At 32.6% G+C, this 25,619-nt stretch overlaps 3 protein-coding genes across 5 annotated transcripts in view; 1 reads left to right on the plus strand and 2 right to left on the minus strand.

Moving 5' to 3' along the window:
• The window catches only part of LOC113395733 (uncharacterized), a 68,512-nt gene extending 57,575 nt beyond the window's left edge, over positions 1-10,937 (plus strand). Inside the window, exons 3-8 of one of the 3 annotated variants that reach the window (XM_064215461.1) lie at positions 4,545-4,688; positions 6,309-6,470; positions 6,736-6,912; positions 7,023-7,235; positions 8,754-8,998; positions 9,867-10,937. In XM_064215461.1, coding sequence (XP_064071531.1) covers positions 4,545-4,688; positions 6,309-6,470; positions 6,736-6,912; positions 7,023-7,235; positions 8,754-8,998; positions 9,867-9,935 — 1,010 coding nt within the window. In that variant the 3' untranslated portion in view covers positions 9,936-10,937. Of the gene's footprint in view, positions 1-4,544; positions 4,689-6,308; positions 6,471-6,735; positions 6,913-7,022; positions 7,250-8,753; positions 8,999-9,866 lie in introns of those variants that run through there. The other 2 variants (XM_026633407.2, XM_026633408.2) reach the window with 2 other exon arrangements.
• A 3,301-nt stretch (positions 10,938-14,238) lies between these two features.
• Positions 14,239-18,162, minus strand: LOC113395739 (heat shock 70 kDa protein cognate 4). Its single transcript, XM_026633414.2, has 3 exons — positions 17,932-18,162; positions 17,120-17,324; positions 14,239-16,089 (listed from the first exon to the last, which is right to left on the minus strand). Exons 2-3 carry the CDS (start codon positions 17,322-17,324, stop codon positions 14,336-14,338), a joined length of 1,959 nt encoding a protein of 652 aa, XP_026489199.1. The 5' UTR covers positions 17,932-18,162; the 3' UTR covers positions 14,239-14,335.
• A 1,383-nt stretch (positions 18,163-19,545) lies between these two features.
• Positions 19,546-25,588, minus strand: LOC113395731 (transmembrane protein 161B). Its single transcript, XM_026633405.2, has 9 exons — positions 25,450-25,588; positions 25,008-25,370; positions 24,731-24,810; positions 24,188-24,403; positions 23,822-23,938; positions 23,289-23,411; positions 22,485-22,659; positions 21,272-21,487; positions 19,546-20,977 (listed from the first exon to the last, which is right to left on the minus strand). The coding sequence occupies exons 1-9, from the start codon at positions 25,450-25,452 to the stop codon at positions 20,858-20,860; spliced, it is 1,413 nt and encodes a 470-aa protein (XP_026489190.1). The 5' UTR covers positions 25,453-25,588; the 3' UTR covers positions 19,546-20,857.
• Positions 25,589-25,619: the final 31 nt, after the last annotated feature.

Genomic DNA, 25,619 nt, shown 5'->3' on the forward strand with positions numbered 1-25,619 from the left:
TTTCCATCAGGTGAGCCTCCTGCTCGTTTGCCACCTATTCCATAAAAAAAACTACCGAATATTTTATTTATTGATACTATATTAATTTCCAAAAAGTTGTCAGGAAGCTGAAGTACAAATCAAAATAAAATTATACTCATTTAACATTATTCAAGTTACGTTTTTACCAAGTAACCGCAATGAAACTTAGTAGGTAGTCTTTGCCTAAGATTAAAAGATCGGTATTGAAGCGCAACCCAGAAACTTACAGTTAACATGCGCAGTTAAAATATTACAATCGTGTTTCATTTTTATCAAATAAAATTCCTTTAATCAATATAGAAGTATTACACTTACTTATTGACTGTCAATTTAAACAGGTTCGGATCTGAGAAGAAACGGTGAAAGAAACTTCTCAGTCTATTTTTTATAGTCAATTTTATTATTTACAAATATTAAATTTGAAAGGAAATAGCCAGGAGACGATCGTTTCATTCGCAAGCGGTGCTATGAACCATAAACTCACTAATTGTGCTCCTAACTAACGTTTCAAAGTACGGTTCATAATATTTTGTTATTTTCGGAACGAATTTTGAAAAAAAATATTATGACAGTTAAGTAAGAGCACCTCTGTATTGTATGTTTGTAAATACGATGTTAGGTAAAATATGTATTCTAATGTATGATACTTTAGTCCCATGGCGTTACAGTGAAACAAATGCACAACGAACTGATACAGTCATGCTCATATATGCAAAGCATTATTTACTTAGTAGTTAGTAGCGACTCAAATCTTACGATCGATCAACAATCTTACGACGGTATTTTGTAACGCAATAAAGTTAGACCGGCTACAACTACCTATACCAAGTGAGCGAAAAAAGTTTTTATGTCACTATAAAACTGTTAAGTTCAAATGTGATAATTAAAAAGTATCTCTGTTGTATAATTTAAAAATTGTGAATATATTTTACATAGTTTAACCTTAGAATATACGGGAATACCTTTGTGTCATATTATATTCTATTTGAGAATAAATTGGGTTATTCAAAGTGAAAATATTTTTAAACACCGAATATTGAAAATATTATTCATAGACAATATTTAACTTTATAAATTCCCAACAGTCTTGTTAGCGGTTGAAGGTGTTAACACCAAAATTCTTAGTTGGTCAATATTATCAACTTACTACAAAACATAACGAGGAAACTTCGTTCAACTTAAAATTAATTAAAAGAGATGTAGCTATCGATGTCGATACTTCTAGTTTAAATCGTTCGATAAAATCCAAAGCCAAACCTTAATTGCTCTAATTGTCTAAACGGTGCCTTGATTAATAAACAAAATATATGTATTCATATAATAGACATATTATATAACATTTTTATTAAACTGGTTAGGTAAAGAAGTAAATGTACGACCTGATAGTCAATGGTCTCCCCCGTTCGAAGACATTGGCACTGTATCAGGTATTAGACGTCCTTTATATTGCCAATATACTACCGACTTTGAGAACTAAGATGTTATGTAGCTTGTGTCAGTAGTTACATTGGCGCAATTAACCTCTTAACTGGAACACAAATATACAAAGTATTGCTTTTTGGCGCAAGACGTGTTGAGTGAGTAGTACTTATGCAGTACTTGCACAAAGCCTTAGCACTAAGTGCTTCTATACAGTTAAATTGGCGATTAGTATGTGCTCTTTTCCACGAATTTAACGGATCATCCCCAGTGATCGCTTCACTTTACATTTAATTTGCCCATAGAGAGCTTTAGCTTGCTATCAGGAGTCTGTAATTTTCATTGTACTGTTTCTTTAATTCAGTTAAATTAATGTCACAAAAGTTACCTGAAACAGATCGCTATAGAAATAAGACCATTACGCGCCGTCGTCCTTTATTTGCTTTTATGTTTATGTGGAATAAAACAATTAAATAAATTAGATCCTAAAACAATGGTTTCATTCGTCGGATATGTTTAGTGATACTAAACGTCTCGAGGGCAACATTAAACTAAAACGAATATTCTTGTATATTGAACTATAAGAACGCGACCACCAGTATTGTAAATATTTGAGAAATTATTAGCAGAAGATGAACCTGAAATTTGTTACATGTATTTAGGTACAATAATAAGTTATGTATTTATATTCAAAATGGGTTTAACCACAATAAAATTAACTCTGCCTTTGCAATCATGTTAGTATTTGATTTAGCAATGACCTAGTGACCAATAATTATCGCCTAATTCGTGTTTGTCAATATTACGTGCCTCGTAGAGCAAGTTAATAACGACGGCCAGATGATAACAGTTATGTATCGTGTAGATATAGAGCTGATCCTTTGTGTTTGTCCTCAATAGTCTAAAGAGGTCACTCGATTACTGCAAGCGAAGGCTGCCTGTCAATCATTGTCAGCTTCATAAACCCTGCTTTTAATTTTCAACCTTGGTTCTCAATGTGTAATGAAAAAACGAGTTTAAACGAATATTTGCTGAATATTTTTCAAATAAAAATTACGCATAATTTTAATAAATCATTACAAAATATCGTACAGAAAATAAGCGAATGTATTCGTACAAAGTTGCATTAGGAACAACACGCAGTCTATTCGCTCAAACGGCAATTGCTTCCATTCAACCTTAATTGGAATGATGGTAAATTGGATGGAGCAAAATATTATTATAAATACTCAAATACATGTGCTAAATATGTACATTGAAAATAAAGTAATATCTAAACATCCTTTTTGACAAACGTCTCACTGGGGTATGAAGTAGATAGCAATATGCTACGATTCACATAAAAGGTAAACCAACTTACCTTATATTCTGCTTTTTTCTGTCCTTCTCTAATTCTTGACTATGATAACATGTTACTTTTGATTAAATAAACTTGGGCGTCTACAAAATCTCTGAATAAGATATTAATTTTTGATTTTCCGAGATTCGCAAACTAACAAATAACACAAAACTAATACCTTATTTGCCCTGCCAGAAATGTCCACATTCAGTATCTCTTTTACTCAAATTTGTTCAATACAGTTACTCTTCTCCATTACAAAAAGTGATTCAAGGCCCAAGTGAGATTCACAAGCAGCCTTTCTGATTACAAATGGGTCTTCTTTTTGCTATTTCTACCAACTCCTCGTCCTTTAACACAAAGTTATGCATAAAGCATATCTATTCGAGTTTATATCAGTAAATGTTAATTGGAGAAGAAATGACAATTCTAAAAGTAATTAATAATTTTATTAATACGCATTGGTTAGTTTAATTTTATAAAGAAACTAAATGAGCGTCTAGCATTATAATGTCTCTTTAAAAATCGCTTAGCAGTATTTTTATATACATATATACAAGTAGATAAAAGTTTTCTTTTCAATAAAGAAACAAAAGCACTGCAGAAACCCTGTCCTAATCTTGAAACGTGACCTCCGGTACTAGTTCAAGAACAAAGTATTACCTAAAATGCTAATGTCGCGTGATTTGTGAACTGCCTACGGTGTTAAAGATTAACATCTTATTACAATGCTTAGTTGGCATTAGTGACCGTTCTGACTGTTACCATAAAATGCGTACGTCGTAGATACCAAAAAATATGATGATGGACTCCTTTCCAATTTCAACGACATAAACTATGCAGAAGATATTTTGTGTAAGAATGTGCGTTGTGCGCATATAAGTGCACTCTTTATTCCCGACTTCCATAATACGAGGAATAGCAATCCAACACAACTGGAGAGATTTCAGGCACAGGATTAACGATTTTACGTGCTTTCCGAGACTCGTGTGTGCGACACTGCCAAAAAATTTAATATTAATAATACCTATATCATTAAATTATAGCATATAATATTGTGTAAATATATTATAAGCATGATACATCGAGACGATTGCGCATAATGACGACATTAACAATTTATATATTAATACCATTAAAAGGCTCGTTTGGTATGATGCCAAAAAATAAAATCACAAAATCTGTTCTCGACAGGTGGCGCTGTAATGGAAGTAAAACTGAAATGTCGCTATTTTCATATAAGCCATAACTTTAATAAGTATTTTTAAATTTCTGTATTTTTTTAATAAATATAAGTATCGTCAGATTTTTGTTTATTTGAAAAAATTAATCAAAAATTATTTCTGTAATGTTTAATATCAGCCTAACCAAAAAGTCGTCTTTTAACCGCCCTCAAAAATAATTTGAGGTTATACATTTATGAGGTAAACAAGAATAATTTAAATATCATTCTGTTAAGAGAGGTTTCCGGGGTTTTCTGTCTTTTTATTTAAATTTTAACTTACAGTTTATCAAAAAATCAAGAAAACATAATTATATTTCTTAAACTATCCTTTTTTAAAGTATTTATTTACTTTCTCAATAATTTGACAACCAATTTCGATAATTAATTACTTTAACGTTCGCCAACTTCGTGATTCATGAAAGTGAAACATTATATAAAGGTTAACTTGCAAGATCACCCTTTGATATAGTTAATGTAAACGAAGTTACTGATGAAAAATAAACCTTTCTAATTTGTGTCAATATCTTTCGTTACTTGCAGAGAAGGGTATGTACCTTGGCTCACCGTGCGAGTACAAGTGCAATCCGGAGCTGGTGCACGTGTACTGCGAGCCGAGGAGCAGCTCCTGCCAGTGCGACCCCAAGCACCCAGTCGCGCTCGGCGTCGCCAAGGGATGTGCGAAACGTAAGCGATATAAAACCAGTTTCTTTTTAAATTACAATACAATTAGAATAAAAAAACCTTTATTAGTGTAGAAGAGAAATATACAATGCAGATACAAATTTAATCAAAATAAATTAAAAAAACGTTGAATAATTGATGCATATAAGAAAACAAAAAAGAGGAACTATATTAACAAAATATATATATATATATATACATTAATGCAATCTTATCTTGTTGCGATGTCGGCAACCGTGGTGTCCGAAAAATATTTACCATTAGGCTTTTATATAGTTTAGAACTTTTCAACGGTACCCTTTGTGGCGGTGACGGGCCGTGACAACTTGATAAAATATGAATTAATAGTGAAATTATAAAAAAATATATTACAATGAATATAAATAACACTTTTAATTATACACCAGTGTAACTTATACATAGTATAATAAAGTCGAGGAATATGAACCAGAGATTGCCAAGCAATCTTAAATTCTTGGTATAGTTGCTTTTTGCAAGAAGAGTACTGTTTATAACGATTCTTAATGTTAGAATAATAATTTAGTAGTAATTAAATATAAACGCAATTATTACATAGGTTGCTTAACTTTCCGTTTGATTAAATTATTTCAGAGAGTACCTTACTACTCCAAAAGTTTTCGTAACCTACTGGAGTACCAAATCTGTTCTTGACAGTTTATTCGTGTCGTATTATGTGTACAAGTGAGTTCAATTTCCAACGAATAACTACATAGTTTAATATCCATACTGCCTCATTCTCTTGACTACTGATCCCTAAGTTCCATATTCGACAACTGCTTCGAACCAATAATAAATTATAAGTTATTCTAACAAGTTAGGAAATAGAAAGTATGTAATACTACTGTAATAGTCCCAGTGACAAGGAAAACGTTTAAAGCCGTTCGTCCTACTCTGATCTTAAAATATGCAGACACAATAAAAACTGATCGTTAAAGTAAATCTTAATAATAAGCTGTATCACTTGTAAATTTCCTACCGCTGAACAAAGCTCTTTTTGAGTAGGACTTTTTACCGCATTGCTCCGAATAATTTCTTCACGACGTTTTCTTTTTAGCGATGTAATTCCTGTCTGGGTTTCAGTCCGTAATATTCGTTTAAAATTCACCTGTTCTACCTACTAGGCAATTTAGACTCATAATTGAGTTTGGAGCAAAATATTCATTAAATCATGTTTAGTTTGGCATTGATGAAAAACCGATACACACTTAGGTACGTCTCTACATTACACGTAACACGAAAAGAATGAAAACCGGTGTCTCATTTATCTTCTTTTACTACTACTACACAACGGTATGTAACTATAGGAATATGAAATATTTGTTTGTAAAACTCAGTATTATAAACATTTTCTGGAACTACGGAATATGAATAGTTACAATACGCCACGTGGCTTTAGACAAGATTATTTTATTTGTGTAAATATGAACGTACCGCTGATTACTATGATCATATATATTTTTATAAAGATAACTATCACATTAAAAGTTTTTGTTCAGTGTTATTTTTTGGTATGGTTATAAAATGTTGGTTTAAATTAATTTATTTAAATCTACTTGTTTAGATGCACTTAAAAATACTAATTACTCAACTATTTCTTTCCAGCAAAGAAATTGGGCGAACAATGCTTCTACCAGCAGACGTGTCGCGCGTTCGATCTCCACGCGTCCTGTGTTCAAGTCAATCACAACGCGTTCTGCCAATGTGATTCTGGCTACCACACTACTAGTCACTCACGTCCCACACATCGCGTTTTCTGCACTGAAGGTACGCTAAAGTTTGTTTCCACCATCAAAGTGGATTATAAAATTTGGGAATTTATCCCAAAATTTCTATAATATTCAAGTTCCTCGCGACTCTGTCTGAGTCATTTTTTTTTCTATCAATCCCTTTACTCATAAGCATATGCTTATGCACATATTCTGACTTTAGACTACCTCTATGTCAAATTTAATTATGATCAGTTCAGTCGTGAACAAACGAATAGAGTTACTACCGGTTGTATAATATTAGTCTGATTCTCGTTTTTTAGACCTCGTTCTGCTGACGGCCGACATGCCGACGCTGTTAGGAGTAGCTTCGGGTATTTTTGTTCTGGCCGGATTGCTGTGCATGGTGCTGCACTTATACACGAAGGCTCGATACCACCCGGCGCACCTTGCTGACGCAAGACTCACGCCACCCTGTTTATATTCGCTGAATGATACTGGTAAGTGGATTATATGCTATTTTGTTACTTATGTACCTAATAACTTGAAAAATTTAACTTATTAGAAGATTGTAATTAACACAAATATAAAGTATACGAATTTCATACAGGTGGCACATTGAGCGCGACACGTGCTTCGTCCCGCGCGTCATCTCGCAGTGGCTGTACGAGCGGGACGCTGGAGCTGGACGCGTCCCGAAGGGAGTCCCGTCGAGCTGCGTCGCGCGCAGGTGCGGCGCGCACGGCGGCCATCTTGTTAATCTCGCGCCACCTGAAGGCCGTAAGGGACGGCGGCGCGCACCCGCCCAAGTGCGCCGCCAAAGGTGATCCGGATGATGTATGCAGCGCGGCCCTTTATGCACGAATCGGTGTTCGCCGGGCGGCGCAACCTCCTCTAACGCCTGGAAATTTATCTTTTCAATATAGTCGTGTTCCAACTAAATGAATAGAAATAGAGTTTAAAATACCACCAATAATCTATTAGTGCAAGGTGTTCGAGGAGCGTCAGCGTGGGGTCGCATGATGTTCCACGTCGCTCGTGTCCGTTAGATGTCACGTTTTGGTGTTAGCGGCCACCGAGCGACGGTCTGCGAGTGCACCATCACTTATCAAATCAAAAATTCAATTCAAAACAAAAAGTAATATTTTTGTACAGAGAAATTCTAAAACATAGATATTATTCAAAAATCTGGCAAAAAAATCTTTAAAATGTTTTTAGATAAGAAAAACACTTAATTGTTATTTTATTAAGTTAAAATATAGCTAACACACAAAACCATCATTACTATTATTATATTTTGTTCCTCTATGAAACAACAGTAAACAGAAAAGTAACTAAAACGTGAATTGATAGTGGTGTGCAATCGTTAGACGTAATACGCTCTTCGTGTGGCGCGAGCAGGATGGCCATCGTCCTTTCTCTCTTCTGTGTCTATCAGCTTTTGTATCGTCAACGAAACTGAAGGTGGCGTAAGCCTTATTACATTACTTATTACCACAAACTCTTTACAACTAATACATTCAATATTTAACGATCACTATAGCACCATACAAAATGCTTTATGCTGCAAGTAATTACTTTCTAATTTTCCTTCTATTTTTAACAAATAATGAAAAAAGAAAACAAAAAATGCTATTTATTGAGACAATAAACTGAAAACCCGACTGCTTAAAACAAAGGAACTACACAAACAAAGCATTATCAAAACGTCTTGAATGAATTCGCGACGTGGCGTTTTATCTTGCAACAATTAGCTTGAAAATTTGGCTATGCATTTTGCAAACAACCGACGTGACTTTTTAAGTTAAGGTTAGCCCAAGCTTCAGTTTCACGCAGAGCACGACGCTTCCGCTTTCCGTTTTCACGAGTTTTGCATGGGAAATGCTTCAATCGCACGTGGTTAATCTAACGAGTTTTAATAGCCTTTAATGGATAGTCTTGCGATATTTTGTATTCGTTTTCAGTATTACCCATTTCTAAGAGAGCTTGAATCTTCGTAGATTTCACACTTGATACTTCAATTCACAATTCATCAGTTAAAATGTTTAGTTTGAATTTCGACTCCTTTGTTAATGTTTTGATACGGAATGTACGCCTTACATGTTTGATGTTGCCTACTTTGTATATATCGTGATGTGTTGAAAAATTGATGATGAAATCAACAATAAGAAAATAAGCTAGTAATGTTTAAAATTAACAAGCCTCTACGCTTTTAAATAAAGAAATTAAATCTAAATTCCTCACAAGAATATCACGAAACTCCTCATAGTGACTGGAATTTAAATTATTCGAAGTTTATAGCGATTCGACCAATTGATGCGTGACTTTTCGTCTCATTTAGGTTCGCGACGTCCAAGTTTAAGCTCGGTGCAGAGCAGCTCATCGTCAATCAGGAGTTATAGCGCCAAGAGATGGGAAAGGGAAAGGGAACAGAAGGAGAGAAGGCAGATGAGCATGCGTCTCGCTCAGTTACACGACAAAATGGCAGCGGGCAGAGATCTTCCGAAACATGCGCCCACGCCATCTCCGCGCTCACCAAACAACTCCACCGATGGGCTGTTACCGGCTGTGTGTGAAATCAGAGAAGTATGGACATTACTCACTTTAATTTTTTTATAATGGACCCGGGATTTGCTTGTGTACTTTTACTTTAAAAGCCCTATATTACAAACGTAAAATAAATCAGTAATCAGTCCTAAAGTAAAATCAAATCAAATCAAATCAAATCAAAAATCTTTATTCAATATAGAAGTGTTTACACTTGCTTATTGATTGTCAAAAATCTACCACCGGTTCGGAATTTAGCACCTCGGACCTGAGAAGAACCGGCGAAAGAAACTCAGCGGGATATTTTTTTTTTTTTTTCATTTTGCATGTACATCATTGAAATTTTAATATGACACGTTTGTCTAATTTAGGAAACATCTTCATTAACCTTGGTGAGCTAAAAAATTGCACTACGAATCGCTTAAATTTGAAGATTGAAGTGATGCAACGTAATTTTAAGTGTAAAGGTGTTACATAACGATACAAGCATTCAATTATATGTCTTATATAGTTTAAGATACACGTCGATAGCCAGTTAGTCAGGGCATTTACATAAATAGTTAATAAAATATAACTATTCGTAATCGGCCAGTGAAACATAAGAGTTGTTGGGTTTTAGGATTAAGGAAAAGCAATAAATAAATAAAAAGTGAAATAAATACTAACAGACCAGATGTTATTACATATTTATACACATACAATACACACATACATATATTTTTTTCAAAAGAAAGTAGATCAACATTGTTTTGCATACGATCCGTTTACTATAATCTACATATATTAGTTAAAAAATTAAAACACCTTATTAATGTATTAATTTTTTATGAAATACCAATCACGATACTTTAAATTTTTTAAATGCTTCATTTTTTTTATTTTCGTATTCTTGGTAAACTTTTTGCAGCTGGTCACGAATTCAGATCAGCAATTGCAAGGCGTCGATGGACCATGTTCGAGTTCCTCGCTTTACTGACAGCAGCGGTCTACGACCATCAGGTCGATAGACTCCCTGTCATCGGACGGCAACCCAGCCGTCGCCTGGATGTAGTTACACCGTAAAAACCGGACGATTCGCGTATATGAGAACGAAGACTTGAAGTGTTAACGAGATACGAAACGCAATAACAGTGAAGTAAGGAGAATCAGCACTATTGATTTTATTTTTCTCAAAACCCCAGGGAAATACCATATCGAAACATAGAATTTATTGTAAACATTTTTTTTATTTATTATTTATTTATATAAAATTTCAACGCTATTTTTAAATCACATCGCGATAGATAATAAGATTTCAGAAAGTCCGTAATAGTAAAGATTTACATAGACAGGTTTAAATGATAGTTAGTTGAAATAAATGAGCCACTTCTCGTAGTAATATATATATTAAACGATAATTAATGTAAAATGCATGTGATACAAACGAACCGTGTAAATAGAATATGAAATTATCGATATTAACGATATCTTAATATTAACAGCTGATCATAAACTAGGTAACGATATTATTAAAAGAGATCTCTAGAAACGAAGTGCTTAAAGCTTCTAGTGAGGAGCTTTGCCGATAGCTATAGGTCGAATATATGTATTGGTTAAATAAAGTGTAATGAAATCGACTACATTTGTTAAAACGTTATTGTTAGGTATAGATGTATATTTGTTTGTGTATTTTCATGATTAAAATCTAGAGAAGTATGTACATAGCCAGACAAATATTAAAAGGCATATGTCAAAACTTTAAAAAAGTTATAAGGTTAATATTATAAACTTATACAAAATGTCTGGAGATCCTAGACAAATCGGCTTAACTCAAACTTAATTTTGTTCTAGATTTTAATCATGGTTAAAAAGTGTAAAGTTAGCGTTATGGTTTGCCTTTGTACAAATTTTGTTACTTAAATGTATGATTTAGGTGTTATTTAAGCCAAAGGTGTTATGTTCAAAGATATGAAACCAAATAAATGTTATTTGTATAAAACGTGTGTTATTTTTGTCGAGGTAAAAATCCAGCCAAGAATGCACCTGTTAGTTTTACTCGTAACAGAATTTGAAGCTAGTGATGTCGATAAAAATGTTTAACAACAGAAGCAAATACCTAAGTGTATTATTATTACTACTAAGTGTATAAGATTAATTTACTATATAAGTAATTATTGTAATTTAATTATTTGGCATAAACCTTATTCCGACATATCCCATTAATTTAATGATATTTATTATGTTTGAAAGACACAATGAATTTAAAGAGACAATTTTACTAATTTAAAATATTCCTAACACTAAGGAAGAAAAAATAATCGCGACATTGAATTACTACTTTAGTATAGAATGGTATAAATGAATGTTAACAGAAGGTTTAAATCGGGGCCAACACGACTGAGTCTCTAATTGACTTATTACTTAATTAGAATATATGTTTTATCTTCTGATCGGCACGAAATCAATGTTGAGAAACCTGCAACCAAACCTGCAAGCCAATGCGCATCGAAGCAAACTCAGCCTTCTCATCAAGAGGTATTTGCTCATCTATTTAAACTTTAAAGACTTATTTTTCTTGTTAATTACATTATCTTTTAACAATCATAAAACAATACATAACGACAATCTAAGCTCAATCAAAACATTTTATTTACTATAGCAGCCCTTGGTTACTTATTAAGTGTCAAAATTAAAAACTACCACAATATATTTATGTGACAATATGTTTTAATACCCGCTAGGCATAGAATATTGTTCAATGTAGAAATATATATTTAATACATAATTTTCATGCTGGTTGTATATAGTCATACGAATACGAGACTTATTCTTACGAGTTACCTTATAAGTGTCTTCATGCCAAACTGGTTCTTACTAAGGAAAAATTCTTTTAATGTGACCTATCCAATAATTCCTTACCTTCAACTATATAATATTGTCTACCATGAGAAATATAATAGAATAAACCGTCTGTATACGAAATATATTATATTATATTTCGTAACAGAGGCCAAAATCGTAATCTATCACATTTTATCTTACTAAGATTATACCCATAATTGCAAAGTTGACACAGAATCCACTGAATCCTGAGAAGTCCTAGGCGACGTCTGATTATGTTCAGATGTAAACGCAAAACTATTGAGTCAGCTCCACTTTGATAGGCTGTATTGATTTCCTAGATTATCTACATCCATCAGTCCTCAGGGATTCCTGTCTGTAGATTCAGTCATCAGGGCAGATATAAGGAGAACTCCCCGAGGGACGTTTTATAAGTTTGGTCTTCTTTGCTTTTTTCAGACTTTTCAGACTTGTAAATTGAGAATTTGTGTAATAATTTTAACTTTACTTCTAGGTGTTCAAGGGTTCATCTTTGAAATAGATACAATTACTACATATCTTCATCGATGTGGAATTAGCTTCTAAAGTAAATACCTATCTCCATTTTATGAATAGAATACATATTTTCCACCAGATGTATTCTAGGCATGTAAAAATGAAATTGTCTTAGAATAATGAAAAAAATTAAAATATACTATTGTTACATATTTATAAGTTAGATAAGATAGAATAACATACTATGAATAAAAACATGAAATGCAATAATTTTGTCACTGGCTAAATCACAGTCATCTTTATTATCTAATTCTAAAATCGTTAGATATGCGATGCCCACGCTCAAATAGAAGGTATTAATAAATTCCGTATATTTTTATACAACTAGCATATTTCGTTGCAATGAAATATTCGCGTGAACTAAACTATACAGCTGTTTACTAGTCAAATCTTAATGATTTATATTCCATTTTTAAGCACCAGCAGGTCATTGAAGCCAACAATTTGGTTATGTTTATTTTTGTCTTGACTTTTTTTTAAATAACATACGAATCCCAAAGTCGAATAAATAAATATATCCGATTACACTTTTCAATTCGAACTGGTTAAAATACGCGACCTATGTTACGACACAGTCATTAGCAAAGTACGTGCGAATAGATCCGTTGGCAAATATTTATATCTCATTGGTTAAAAAATAGCTCAGGATAACATTCTTATTTTAAACGTACGAATTTTGTAGTCAGTCTTATAGAAAATTTCCTAGGAAGAAAAGCTACATACAATTCATATAAATATAGGTTACCTATTAAATTATACTTAGACAATAATGAAAAATTTCATCATAATTTATAGATCTTTTCACTCACCCGGCCCGCGCCTCTACTTTAAATTATATTACAAACTTGCTGCCCGTCCCAACCTACAGACGTACGGACAAAATAAGGATTTTATCCCGTAGTGTTAATTCAGATGATATAAACACTCACGAACCGCTCTAAAATTTATCTATTTATATCTAAAAAAACATGGAACATGTTACTCTAATATACAGCCTAAGGCCGTGATGAAACTAAAAATGAAATTATATATATAGATATGTATTTTGCATATCAAGAGAAAATTTTAATAAACAAGTAAAACCCATTAACCCCTTAAGTAATATGTATAACAATCAATATTAAAAAGTCTTACAATTTATATTTATAAAGGTGCACTTTATCTAATAATATAAAATATATAGAATCTGCAATGAAATGATATTTCATTGATTGTTCTTATATATTAATAGCGTAAGCAGTTTTTTGTCAGTGATTATGAGCAGAAAACAATCTGTTTTATTTTGAAATATCCAGCCATAGATGTGAAGAAAAATAAAGAGGATTATTGTTTGCATTTTACTTAATGGTTACGATTTAACAAATAATTAATTTTAGAGCGAAAGAGTTGCTAGTCTGTTAGAGCGGTACTATGGCTGTATAAGAAAAAAAAATTAAAAACGTAAACAAAATTAAAGTAAATTGGTATCGACTAACTCCAATTCTAACTGAACTAATACCATTTGACATTAAAAAAATCATTTAAAAAAGCTTTCATTTTGGCGTCAAATGTAAACTGCAAGTCACTCATCAATATAGTGACTATTTGGTGCAGTATACAATGAAATGAAAATAAAACCTGTCATAGGTTTCAAAATACTTAAAAAATCTTTTGAATAAACGCGAGTTTCGCTGGAGACCCACTAGTTATTTATAAATAGGACTTCCTACATCAATTTTTATTTATTTTTTCAGTACATCTAACAGAACAATAAAACATTTGCATTTTTTTTTGCATTATTTACACTACAAAGACAAGAGGACGTGCCTTTGAACATTATCTGAACTCGAGGTTTATTATTCATTGATATATTATCTTATATTAAAATTATTTCGAGTAGGATAAGGAGAAATCAAACGACAAAATAGTTATTTTTTTTTATTTGCATTTGTATTTCAGAGGCGTTACAACACCACAATAGCATTAGATCTTAATTGTGAAGAATTTTGGAATGTATAGTGTTTAATCAACCTCCTCGATAGTGGGGCCAGCACCGCCTCCGGGAGCTGCACCACCGGCTCCGGGCGCTCCGCCAGGGAAGCCCGGCATACCACCTGGCATACCTCCCGGTGCTCCGCCGGCACCCTGGTACATCTTCGTGATAATCGGATTGCAGATGCCCTCCAATTCCTTCTGCTTGTGCTCGTATTCTTCCTTGTCAGCAAGCTGGTTGGAGTCGAGCCATTTGATGGTATCATTACATTTGTCCAAAATGGTCTGCTTGTCGGAATCGGTAATCTTATCCTTAAGCTTCTCATCTTCCATTGTGGACTTCATGTTGAAGCAGTAAGATTCCAGAGCATTCTTAGCCTGAATGGTTTCCTTCTGCTTCTCATCCTCGTTTCTGTACTTCTCAGCCTCGTTGACCATGCGCTCAATCTCCTCCTTGGAGAGACGACCCTTATCATTGGTGATAGTGATTTTGTTCTCCTTGTTGGTGGATTTTTCGACGGCGGATACATTTAAGATACCGTTTGCGTCGATATCGAACGTTACCTCAATTTGAGGAACCCCACGTGGCGCGGGAGGAATACCAGTCAATTCAAATTTACCGAGGAGGTTATTGTCCTTAGTCATCGCACGCTCACCCTCAAATACTTGGATGAGTACTCCAGGTTGGTTATCGGAGTAGGTAGTGAAGGTTTGAGTTTGCTTGGTGGGAATGGTAGTGTTGCGCTTGATGAGAGTCGTCATAACACCACCAGCAGTCTCGATACCGAGCGACAGGGGGGTGACATCAAGCAGAAGTAGGTCTTGGACCTCCTCGGACTTGTCGCCGTGCAGAATAGCAGCTTGAACTGCAGCACCATAAGCGACGGCCTCGTCAGGGTTGATGGATTTGTTGAGCTCCTTACCATTGAAGAAGTCTTGAAGGAGCTTCTGAACCTTGGGAATACGAGTAGATCCACCGACAAGTACAATATCGTGGATTTGAGATTTGTCCATTTTGGCGTCGCGAAGAGACTTCTCAACAGGCTCCATTGTGGATCTGAACAGATCAGCGTTCAATTCTTCGAAACGAGCCCTGGTGATAGAGGTGTAGAAGTCAATACCCTCGAAGAGAGAATCGATTTCAATGCTAGCCTGAGTTGATGATGAAAGAGTTCTCTTCGCCCTCTCGCAAGCAGTTCTTAACCTACGGAGTGCACGCTTATTGGTGGTAAGTTCTTTCTTGTACTTCCTCTTGAACTCCTGGACAAAATGATTAACCATACGGTTGTCGAAGTCCTCGCCTCCCAAGTGAGTGTCACCGGCTGTGGACTTTACCTCGAAGATACCATCTTCGATGGTCAGGATGGAAACATCGAAGGTACCACCGCCGAGATCGAAAATAAGGACGTTACGTTCTCCAGTCCCCTTCTTGTCAAGACCATACGCAATCGCTGCAGCGGTCGGTTCATTGATGATTCTAAGGATGTTTAAGCCAGAGATGGTACCCGCATCTTTTGTGGCCTGTCTTTGAGAGTCATTGAAGTATGCTGGAACCGTGATTACTGCATTCTGCACCGTTTTACCGAGGTAAGCCTCGGCTGTTTCCTTCATTTTTGTAAGAACCATTGAGCTTACTTCCTCAGGGAAGAAGGTTTTGTCTTCACCTTTGTATGCTACCTTAATCTTTGGTTTGCCTCCATCACTGACCACTTCAAATGGCCAGTGCTTCATGTCAGCTTGTACAGTGGCATCCTCGAATTTACGACCAATAAGTCGTTTGGCATCTATAACAATGGAAAGACTTATGAGTAACCTGCTAGAAATCTGTAATATTTAACTTCTAATTGAGATATTCTCAGATTATACTTATCATTCACTATGTTCAGAGACTCTAGTCTAGTATATTGGGATATCATCATTAAAACACTGATGCGTCAATTCTCATTGCATAAAAATAAAATCTATGAAATGGGTACAATAAATATTTTCCTAACTTAATCTTTGGTTAGAGGTAACTCTATAATTACTAGTATCTACATGCAATAATTTGCCAATGGTTTTAATAAAATTGTAAATTTATTTCCATGTAGAATTTCTAAATTGAAGGGCTTATTCCAACTATGGCAAATAACTAGACAATGAGTAATCTTGTAAAATTTTAAATAATGTATAAATTAACAGTGATTCATCACATCTCTGCATTATCAGTAGTATGAGTAATCAAATTTAAGCAGGAAATAGCAACTCATATTTAAGATTAAAATCTTATATTTATTATAATTGCAAAATATTTCTTTCATGTAAAATAAATTTATCAGATATAAATATAGTTACTGTATCATTATTTACATTTTGTAATGGTTAAAGTACTATATTATACAAGCAACTTCTGTTGTTTCAGTGTAAAGTGAATTATCAAGATATATGATTAAATAATTTAAAATAGTAATAATTATTAGCAACTTGCATGCATCTTTGTCTAAGGTTGAGGAAGAAAAAAATACATTGTATTCAACATCAAGGTTAATTATTGCCATTTCTATAAAAATTAAATCTGCTTAGAGGTACAACGATTATTCGTTATATTTGAATTGATCAGCTTACGTGTTATTTATAATATTATCAGTTAACAATATCATAAAATTCATAAAAAACAGAATACTTTGATTCTGTATAACAAAGCCAACTTCATCACTTCGCTTATAATAAGTCATATATATCGTACCAAATAATTTTAAATTGAAAAGAAATAGTTTTACGCAATGTCATTGTTATTCTATAATGGCATAAGTTATACAAAAAACTACAGCTTACCGAAGATTGTGTTGTTGGGGTTCATCGCCACTTGGTTCTTAGCGGCATCGCCGATGAGACGTTCGGTGTCTGTGAACGCAACATATGAGGGCGTAGTCCTGTTGCCCTGGTCGTTGGCGATAATCTCCACTTTCCCGTGTTGGAACACGCCCACACACGAGTATGTGGTACCCAGATCAATACCTACCGCAGGTGCTTTTGCCATCTGAAACAAAAGAAGAAATATTTAGATACCAGTCATCGAAAAGTCCATAATATTATTAGTGTCATTCTAAATACCTAAACGATTATATATTATAAGCTGAGAAATAAATAATTTTGATAACATTCATGCGTATCACAGTACGCAACTCAAGCTAGTCACGCTCACGCGGTAAACGCATGGCGGCCATAGCTCTATGAAGGCAAATAATCGATGAGGGAACGTTCTGGAAAGTCTTAAGAGTTGCAAAGTATTTATTAAACCTGACTGTAAAACAAATGCCCGTCTTTTACAATGTAAAGATGGTACCCCGCGTGTATATGGAAATATCACCTAGAGAACCGACAATGTTCTAGAATATACGGATATAAATGTCATTAAACTAGGTATAATGAAATTAAATTCAACGTGATATAGATTGTGTATTTAGGTAAGTAGCGACGTAAAATTTAAAAAAATTATGAGTAATCATGGAAACGTAAAGTTCAAGGAACTTCCGTCGAGCTAAAACCTTCTGCTACAAATTTAGTATATAAATTCACCGAATTACGCAAAACTTTCAACAAAATTACATATAAAGACAAATAACGGCTTAAAATAGAATACTCACATTGTTAACTTAGCTTTACTTCTGTAGACTTAATAGTAGAACACTCAGCAAAGGTGCGCGATTGTCGGCCTCTTTTCACGAAATAAGATGGCGCCTGACGCGGCACCAGCAATTTATAAGCGAGCGCGTAATCACGACGTCACGAGTATTTTCTGGAATATTCCTGAGTGTCAACCAATCCGATCAAACCATTTTTGGCGGGTATTGCTGTGATTGGCTGAAATTGTCTATTCCAGAATGTCCATATTGAATTCAAGGGAGCTCGGCTAGTCAATAGTGATGTATATTCTTAGTTTTTATCGATACCTAACTTTAATATTAAGCTATTCAGATTTACCAGTATTTGTATATCAATTTTATAAAAAATATAATATTAAAATTCTTAGAAGTATATACAAGGATTTGTTCCTATTTGCAGTGATTTGCTTATTGCGTTATTATAGAAATATACAGAAGTCTTTAGATCTTTTATATCTAGGTTACTACCGTTTTAAAGTAAGTTAATTATTATCAGTTTATATGAAAGGAAAAAACTTAAAGTATAAGAACATTTTCAGTATATATTAAAGTAGAATAATTATAATTTTTTAACGATTTCACAATATGTATCTTTTATAATGTTTAGCAAATTTCTAACATTAAATTGTAAGGATTCATTTAAGATTTATCAAGCCATATTTTAATCTATTTCTAATTAAAAAAAATATATATAGCAATCATTTTTTTTTCATTTGATTCGTGTGAATTGTCTATTAAAATAACCTTTCTCAAACAGTAAGGTTTCTCAATTATTTCTTTTAAGATCTTTATTTAATTATTGACGGTAATATAATTTTGTTTTTAGTGTTTGGTATATATTATAAAGGGACATGAAAAGTAACACATTCGTTTAAATTTATATAAAAAATATTGAATAAGATATTTACCACAGATAACACATATTCTGCTATATCGCATTTAGCAAAGTAAATCAATACTTTAGGGTGCAACTGCAATGCATAGCGCATTGCCTATAGAGACGTAATTAATAATTATATAATATAGCTATATACAATAAACTTTACTATTTGAACGACGACATTTTTTATGAAGTATTTTAGGCTTTTTTCGCATATTAATGCTATCATTTTAATATATTTGAGATACTATAAATTTGTATTTAAAACTATATCTTTATCATTCAGTGGGTAATTATTAATTACATACTAGCAATGTTTGCAACATATATTGTTTTTTTTTAATTAGCTGCTCGTCGTCTTGGTACCTAGAGAGTAGTTATGGCTAAATAGCCATTGATGTCATTATTTATGTTGATAGTCAGGAGTTAGGACCATGTCAGGACAAATGATTAACGAATATATTTTATTCCTTTTATTTTAAAGATATTCCTGTACACTGTGACGAACGATCGAACATTATTATCATTAAGGATTCCAAGTATTAGCAGTCACCCATTTCATTCAAAATATTTTATTTTGATTTTCAGATATCATACAACAAAATCAATCAATAGCTTCAAATTATATTTAAATATTTATTAGAATCATCAGCTTTAATTATATTTTTTAGTTTTTTTTTAATTAAAATGTTATAAGGGGTATTAAGAAAAACCAATCAACTCAAAAACTTTTAATAAAACATTCAAATCATATAAATAACTCTCTCACGACTCATAATTAACTAAATAAATAACTCAATTATTTTGCAAAATCCTGATTTCTTTGTTGATGTTAAAAACAAAAGTTGTTAAATATAATTATATTCAATGATCAATGATCTTTAACATTTCATAATATTTTAAAATCATTTCCTTTTGCCTTTAATGCTAATAATGCGTCATCTTAACATAAAATCGTATTTTTGTATCGATTTTAGTTATAATATGTACTAATAATGTTGATCTTATGTCTATACAAACAAAATACATTGCAGATAATTTTTGCAAAATTAGAATACTATTACTTATAATAAAAAAGTGCGTTAAAGCTTCTTAAGCTACAGCTCCTTACGTCCATTTTAATTTTAGTATAAATTTAAGGAACGGTTATTGGATTTTGTTTTAAATTGATTTCGTCCAAGTTACAGTACATAGTCCTATACATTAGTCCTATGACAGTCCTATTTAGAGTGGATATATATAAAAAAAGACAAACACCTTAATTTGAAGTATGTCTATAAATCAATGAATTCCATTACTTCAAGCAAATTATTACACAATAATTGTACAATAAAAGGCAAAATATTTTGACATGACTTTATAGAAATGTTAATACGAACATTTTCATTTTACTTATTTAATGAACAACTTCCGGTGAAATTTACATATTTAAAACTATTATTGTACTCTAGAAATTACTTTCCCTACAATTGTATAATTAAATCAGTTACAGGCACAAAATAAAGTAAACATATTAACATGGATTGCAACACATTGGCAAAAATGACAATGTTTGAGATAAAAGATAAAAAAGTGTATATTTTTACATATACTATATGCTATTAACTTTAACCATAGCATTTTTCACAATCAAATTATTAGGTTGTTAGAAAACTTCATGTCGTCATCATTTTGAAGGGTAACAAATTTAAATTTTGTCATATATTTATTGTACAAAGAATATTTGCGATACTGTTCCATACTATACCATTTGTTTAGATAGACCTTCTGATTTTTTAACTCTAATCGAAGGCAAATTAAGTAATTCGGTCTTTTTTCTAAATGGTCATTGGTCAATTTCAGTTGTCAGCAAAGCGACCAGTGATCGTTCAGTATTTATTAAAATTGTTTATTTCAAGAACTAGTGCTCAGACTTGTCCTACTCGTGCTGGAAATGTACACAAACTTTTCAACAACTTAATAAGATGACTATGTAAATAAAGCAGACTTGTACGTCTTTACAGTATAAAACTATGACTAGATCGAAGATCATGAGATTCTGAAGTAAGTTTGGTACATAGAACCTAATGCGGTTGTGAGGAACCACGCAAAGCAGCACCACCAGGTAGCGAAACCGAATACACCGCGATAAACGTCCTCAGTAAACACCTGAAAATAAAAGTATAATTGATATTTTTGTTCTTACTTTTTCATTTATATAAAAAAAAATCAAAAAATTATAAATTCAAGCAAATTAAAGATAAAAAGTAATTTTTCAAGGCAATTTTAATAATTTGTGAAAAATTTGTGTGTAATTTTTAAGATATTTAAAATAAAAGTAGAGGAATTTAATTTATATCATTGAAAAGGTGCCAACAATCATTCATTCAAAAATCGTCTCTACCTTTAAAATAAATTAAATAAATATTGAAAATACATATTAATAATTAATCAAAGGCAAACCATTTTTAAATTTTCCCAAGCCATTTGAAATTGTTCCATGCCTTCTAAATTCACAACCGGTTTCTCTTCCACCATCACCTCCTCCTGTTTGTAAAATAATGCACTCCACGAGTACCCTCCCAGTGTCTTATACATCAGGGCTAAGTATAGACACATTATAATTGGACATATATATTGTAATGCCACTACACATAGGTAGTAAAATACTGATGCTATCTGAAACAAAGACATATAAGCTAAATTTATATAATCTATTTCTTATTATGTTGTAAGGAAGAGATATAAATAATAGTATAAGACTGTCTTTCTAATGTTTCCTTATCCATTGAATGTACATAATATTTAATTATTCTTAATTCAGTGCATAATAATGAGTATTTAAACATTTAATTTTTTTTAATTTAATTTATAAAACAATTAATGTAATCTTGTTGTATAACAAAGAGCTAAATATACAGGGTTATTGATAATTCGACGTATTCCCGTTAGGAGGTGTTATTTATTTGCGATAATTTTAACCCCCATATGCATGATGCAAAAGTGAACCATTTTTGAGTTATCGCGTTCTTTAGATTTTTTCAAAATAAGTCAAAAATGCAACTTCAAAAATTTATTTAAAAAAAAGTATCAATTAAAATCTATTTTTTCCTTCTGATTTATAAAAACGATTAAACATTGGATATTTTTCAATATTTAAACAATAATTATCAGTCCAAATTTAAATATGCGAGACGGAAAACGATATTGTCTCAATATTTATTTTATTTTTTTCCCTCAAATATGCCTGAAAAACAAAAAAAATCATTATGAAACTTGATCTGCAGATTATTTTAAAAACTAACGGGAATACCTCGAATTACCAATGACCCTGTATATTCAATGGTTACAATATATAATAATTTTATATATAATAGTAGGCGCCACTTATGTTGACTATGACTGACTTTAGTCACTACTGGTCTGCAAAAAGTTTTAAATAAGAAAAGATGGGAATGTTACGGTACTATATATGGTTACAATTGATATTCAATAAATAATGTTTTTAATAGATGTAGACCAAATTAAATTAACTTTTTAATTAACCGGGTAAAGAAGTATTATATGACTATACAGCTATATGTGAATACTGAGCACAACCTTTAGTCCGGTGAACTAAATTTTTGTGTATTATTTATTGATATCTCTTCAAATAAATAATTTGTGAAAAGTTTACCTTTTTCTGCAAGTCAATATTTGTTATTCTGCCTGCCTCCTTCTTTTGTACGTCTAGTCTACGTTGAGCCATGTCTAGATACGATTGCAGCAGTCTAGGCATTAAAGCGATCCGGAACAATACGGTGCCGATCACAAGTACAAGGCGGAGTGTGTCAAAAGCTTGATCTGTCATTCTGAAATCATACAAATGAATAACAGTCATTATAAGTACAATAAACATTTATATTAGTTATCAGTTTCAAGTGTTATATATTACTAATAATAATGAAATATAATATTTAACATAGTTCTTCGAGTTATATATATCTGTTATATATATCTATTTATTTATATATGTTATATATATCTATTTATAATATATCTAACTATGAACCAAATAAAAAGTTTCGTATTAATACTATATTAAAGCCGCGACTTCGTCCGAATGTGAAGCGATCAAGAGTTTTTTAATAGACATGGGATATAGAGTATAAGGTGGCAGGCGAATACCTTAATTAGCCATTTAAATAACCGCCTAGCCTTTTTACTAAGTGCTACCATTCTAACAGCAGTCTAATAATCTGCAAATTTTCATATGGCAAAATGTTCTGAGAGTTTCGTATATAAAATTTATTTTAACTAAATAATTATGTTGTTAGCCAACCTAAATAATATAAATGTTTTTATTTTCAAGTAGTCTAAAGTAAATTATTCCGTGAACGGAAGATGTCTTGGCTGGATGTCATTCGGTAAAATGGCTAGTGTTATTAGAAAAGCTAATGCGATATGAGTATCAGATCTCAAAAAGCAAACGGCTGCTCACAGCGGCTCCGCCATCCCCGAGAACACGCGGCCCGCCAGGTAGCGGCGCGCCACCGGCCGCAGCCACAGCAGCGCCAGCGCCGCCGCGCAGCCCAGCGACGCGCTCGCGCGGCACCGGCACGCGCTAAGGGGATGCATCCGTACGGAGGAGTCCATTTTTCATGGGTTATAAGTATGTACTTAATAAATATTAATACATAATCAGAAAGAAGTTGGTAAAAGAGACAATATAATTATCAAAAGATAATTTTATTTTTTTAGAAAATGTTGTTGTTAGTAGATTGATTCAAGAGCAGAGACTCCGATTCAGAAGCTTATGATTCAAACCATAACTTCTTTCGCCCCTAGTCTCTGTTAAGAATGGCTACTGAGGCCTATATTGGCCGGAAGAACCTCACTGGCATCTTATGAAAGAATTTTAGGTATTTAAAATTCTTTAAGATCAATTATTGAATTTTAAAAGCAGTTATACTAATTTATTGAAAAATTAAAAAGTGATCACATATCATGTAAAATGCATTACATTTAATGTACCTCATTGAATCCCAATGCATCCTTGCAACTCTTAGGCCTGGGAAAGTAAATAAAGTGCCAACAATAGCTGCCCACACTGCCAATGATAATTTTAAAATTAACTTGGATGCTGGACCCCTGAAAACAAAGATTGAAGATTTTTTTGTAAATGTTATATTTTTAATTGCTATAACATATTTTCACATCTTTTTTGCATTTGATTGTAATCATTTATATGAATATTTATTGTCCTAATTTCATTACATAAAAAATTGTTATAATATGGAATTTAAAACATACATTTGCAATGCTACACATAGTGTTTGCTATATATTTTTTATCATTATTAAGGTCTTAAAAAAGTTTACTTATAGAATTGAAACTCACACTGATGCTAAGCCTTGATTTTCCAGAAACTTAGATGCATTTTCGTAGAAGCTATCATATGCTGGATCTACACCAACCTCCAAGTTGCTTTCATCCACAATGAGCACCATCATAGCAATGAGCAAAAATACACAGAAAGCGACAATACACGTCGACCTTTCTCCAATGGATTCTTCACTTGTGAAATATTGCTTTGTTAGAGATAAAAGGATTTTACTGAATTTTCATTAAGGAGTTATTAATTTTTATTTTAGTCATGGTAGGACTGTAAAAGCCTCTCTATGCAAGCATGCCTGTTTAAGTAATTGCATAGGCAGCCTTTGGTTTACTAGATAAACGCATCATTGATTATAGGAGCATTAAGCACTTTTATATTTTATACAATATTTTGTGTCGCTGTATTTCAATATTATAAAATGACATATTTTCATTTTATTTGAGGGGTAATAGTATATAGAATAGTATTTAAATGGCAATGTAATGGTGTAGTGGGTATGGTTGCCAGTCACAGCGAGATAAAACATTTGCTGTTGAAAAGGATACAATGAAAAGAGTACAACTAGCAGACACCACACCATACTTAAGTTGAATTCATCTTTCAAAGGGAATATTGATGTGTAAATCTGGAAATTAAAAATACATATTGTTTTTATCTCATACATCATCATATCATACATCAAACAATTAATATTTAAGTATACTTGGCAGTTGCAGTTCACTTATCGTAGATAAGTGCTTAAACGAAACCTTAGGATAATTAGCTTCAATTAGCAATGTCAGTGACACAAAAATGAATATTATGTAAGGAATGTATACATACCTCTGACATTATATACACAATACCTGTGTATAATGAAAAATCTACTATCCATAAGTATTCTGTGTAAAACCTTAAGTGGACCACATCCAAGGGGGTAACTGGAGCGATCTCTAACTGTATATCCAAGCTACGTGGTATGTGAAACGTTTCCGGCTTTCCATTTGATTCATTTTTCCCACCTTTCTTGCCTTTCGGCTTATCCTTAGGAACTCCCGCCAAAGCCTTTAATTCACTGTTATCTGGGTATAGATAGCGATACAATCCTTGGGAACATAATAGCCATCGTGCGAACGAATAATTACCAAGCTTTTGTATCACTGATACCATTATCAGTGTTATTACCAGCTGAGCCCCGAGTAAAGCCTAAAATAACATAACATCATAATAAAGTTTGTGTTACTATATTTTAAGGGAAACCCTGTCTGATTTTTGTCTAACATACCATTGCAATATGAATTTCATTGGCTGGTAAACCTCATGACCGTCTAAATTTAATAAATTATTTTTAATTTGCTCTGGGATCTATAACCTCAATCAGTACACCCACACACAATAAAGCGAACAAGTAATAAAGGTTCATCTATTGAATGTCAATTTCGATAGCTATATCTC

The sequence above is a fragment of the Vanessa tameamea genome, chromosome 7 (assembly GCF_037043105.1).
Source record: "Vanessa tameamea isolate UH-Manoa-2023 chromosome 7, ilVanTame1 primary haplotype, whole genome shotgun sequence".
Classification (NCBI taxonomy): domain Eukaryota; kingdom Metazoa; phylum Arthropoda; class Insecta; order Lepidoptera; family Nymphalidae; genus Vanessa; species Vanessa tameamea.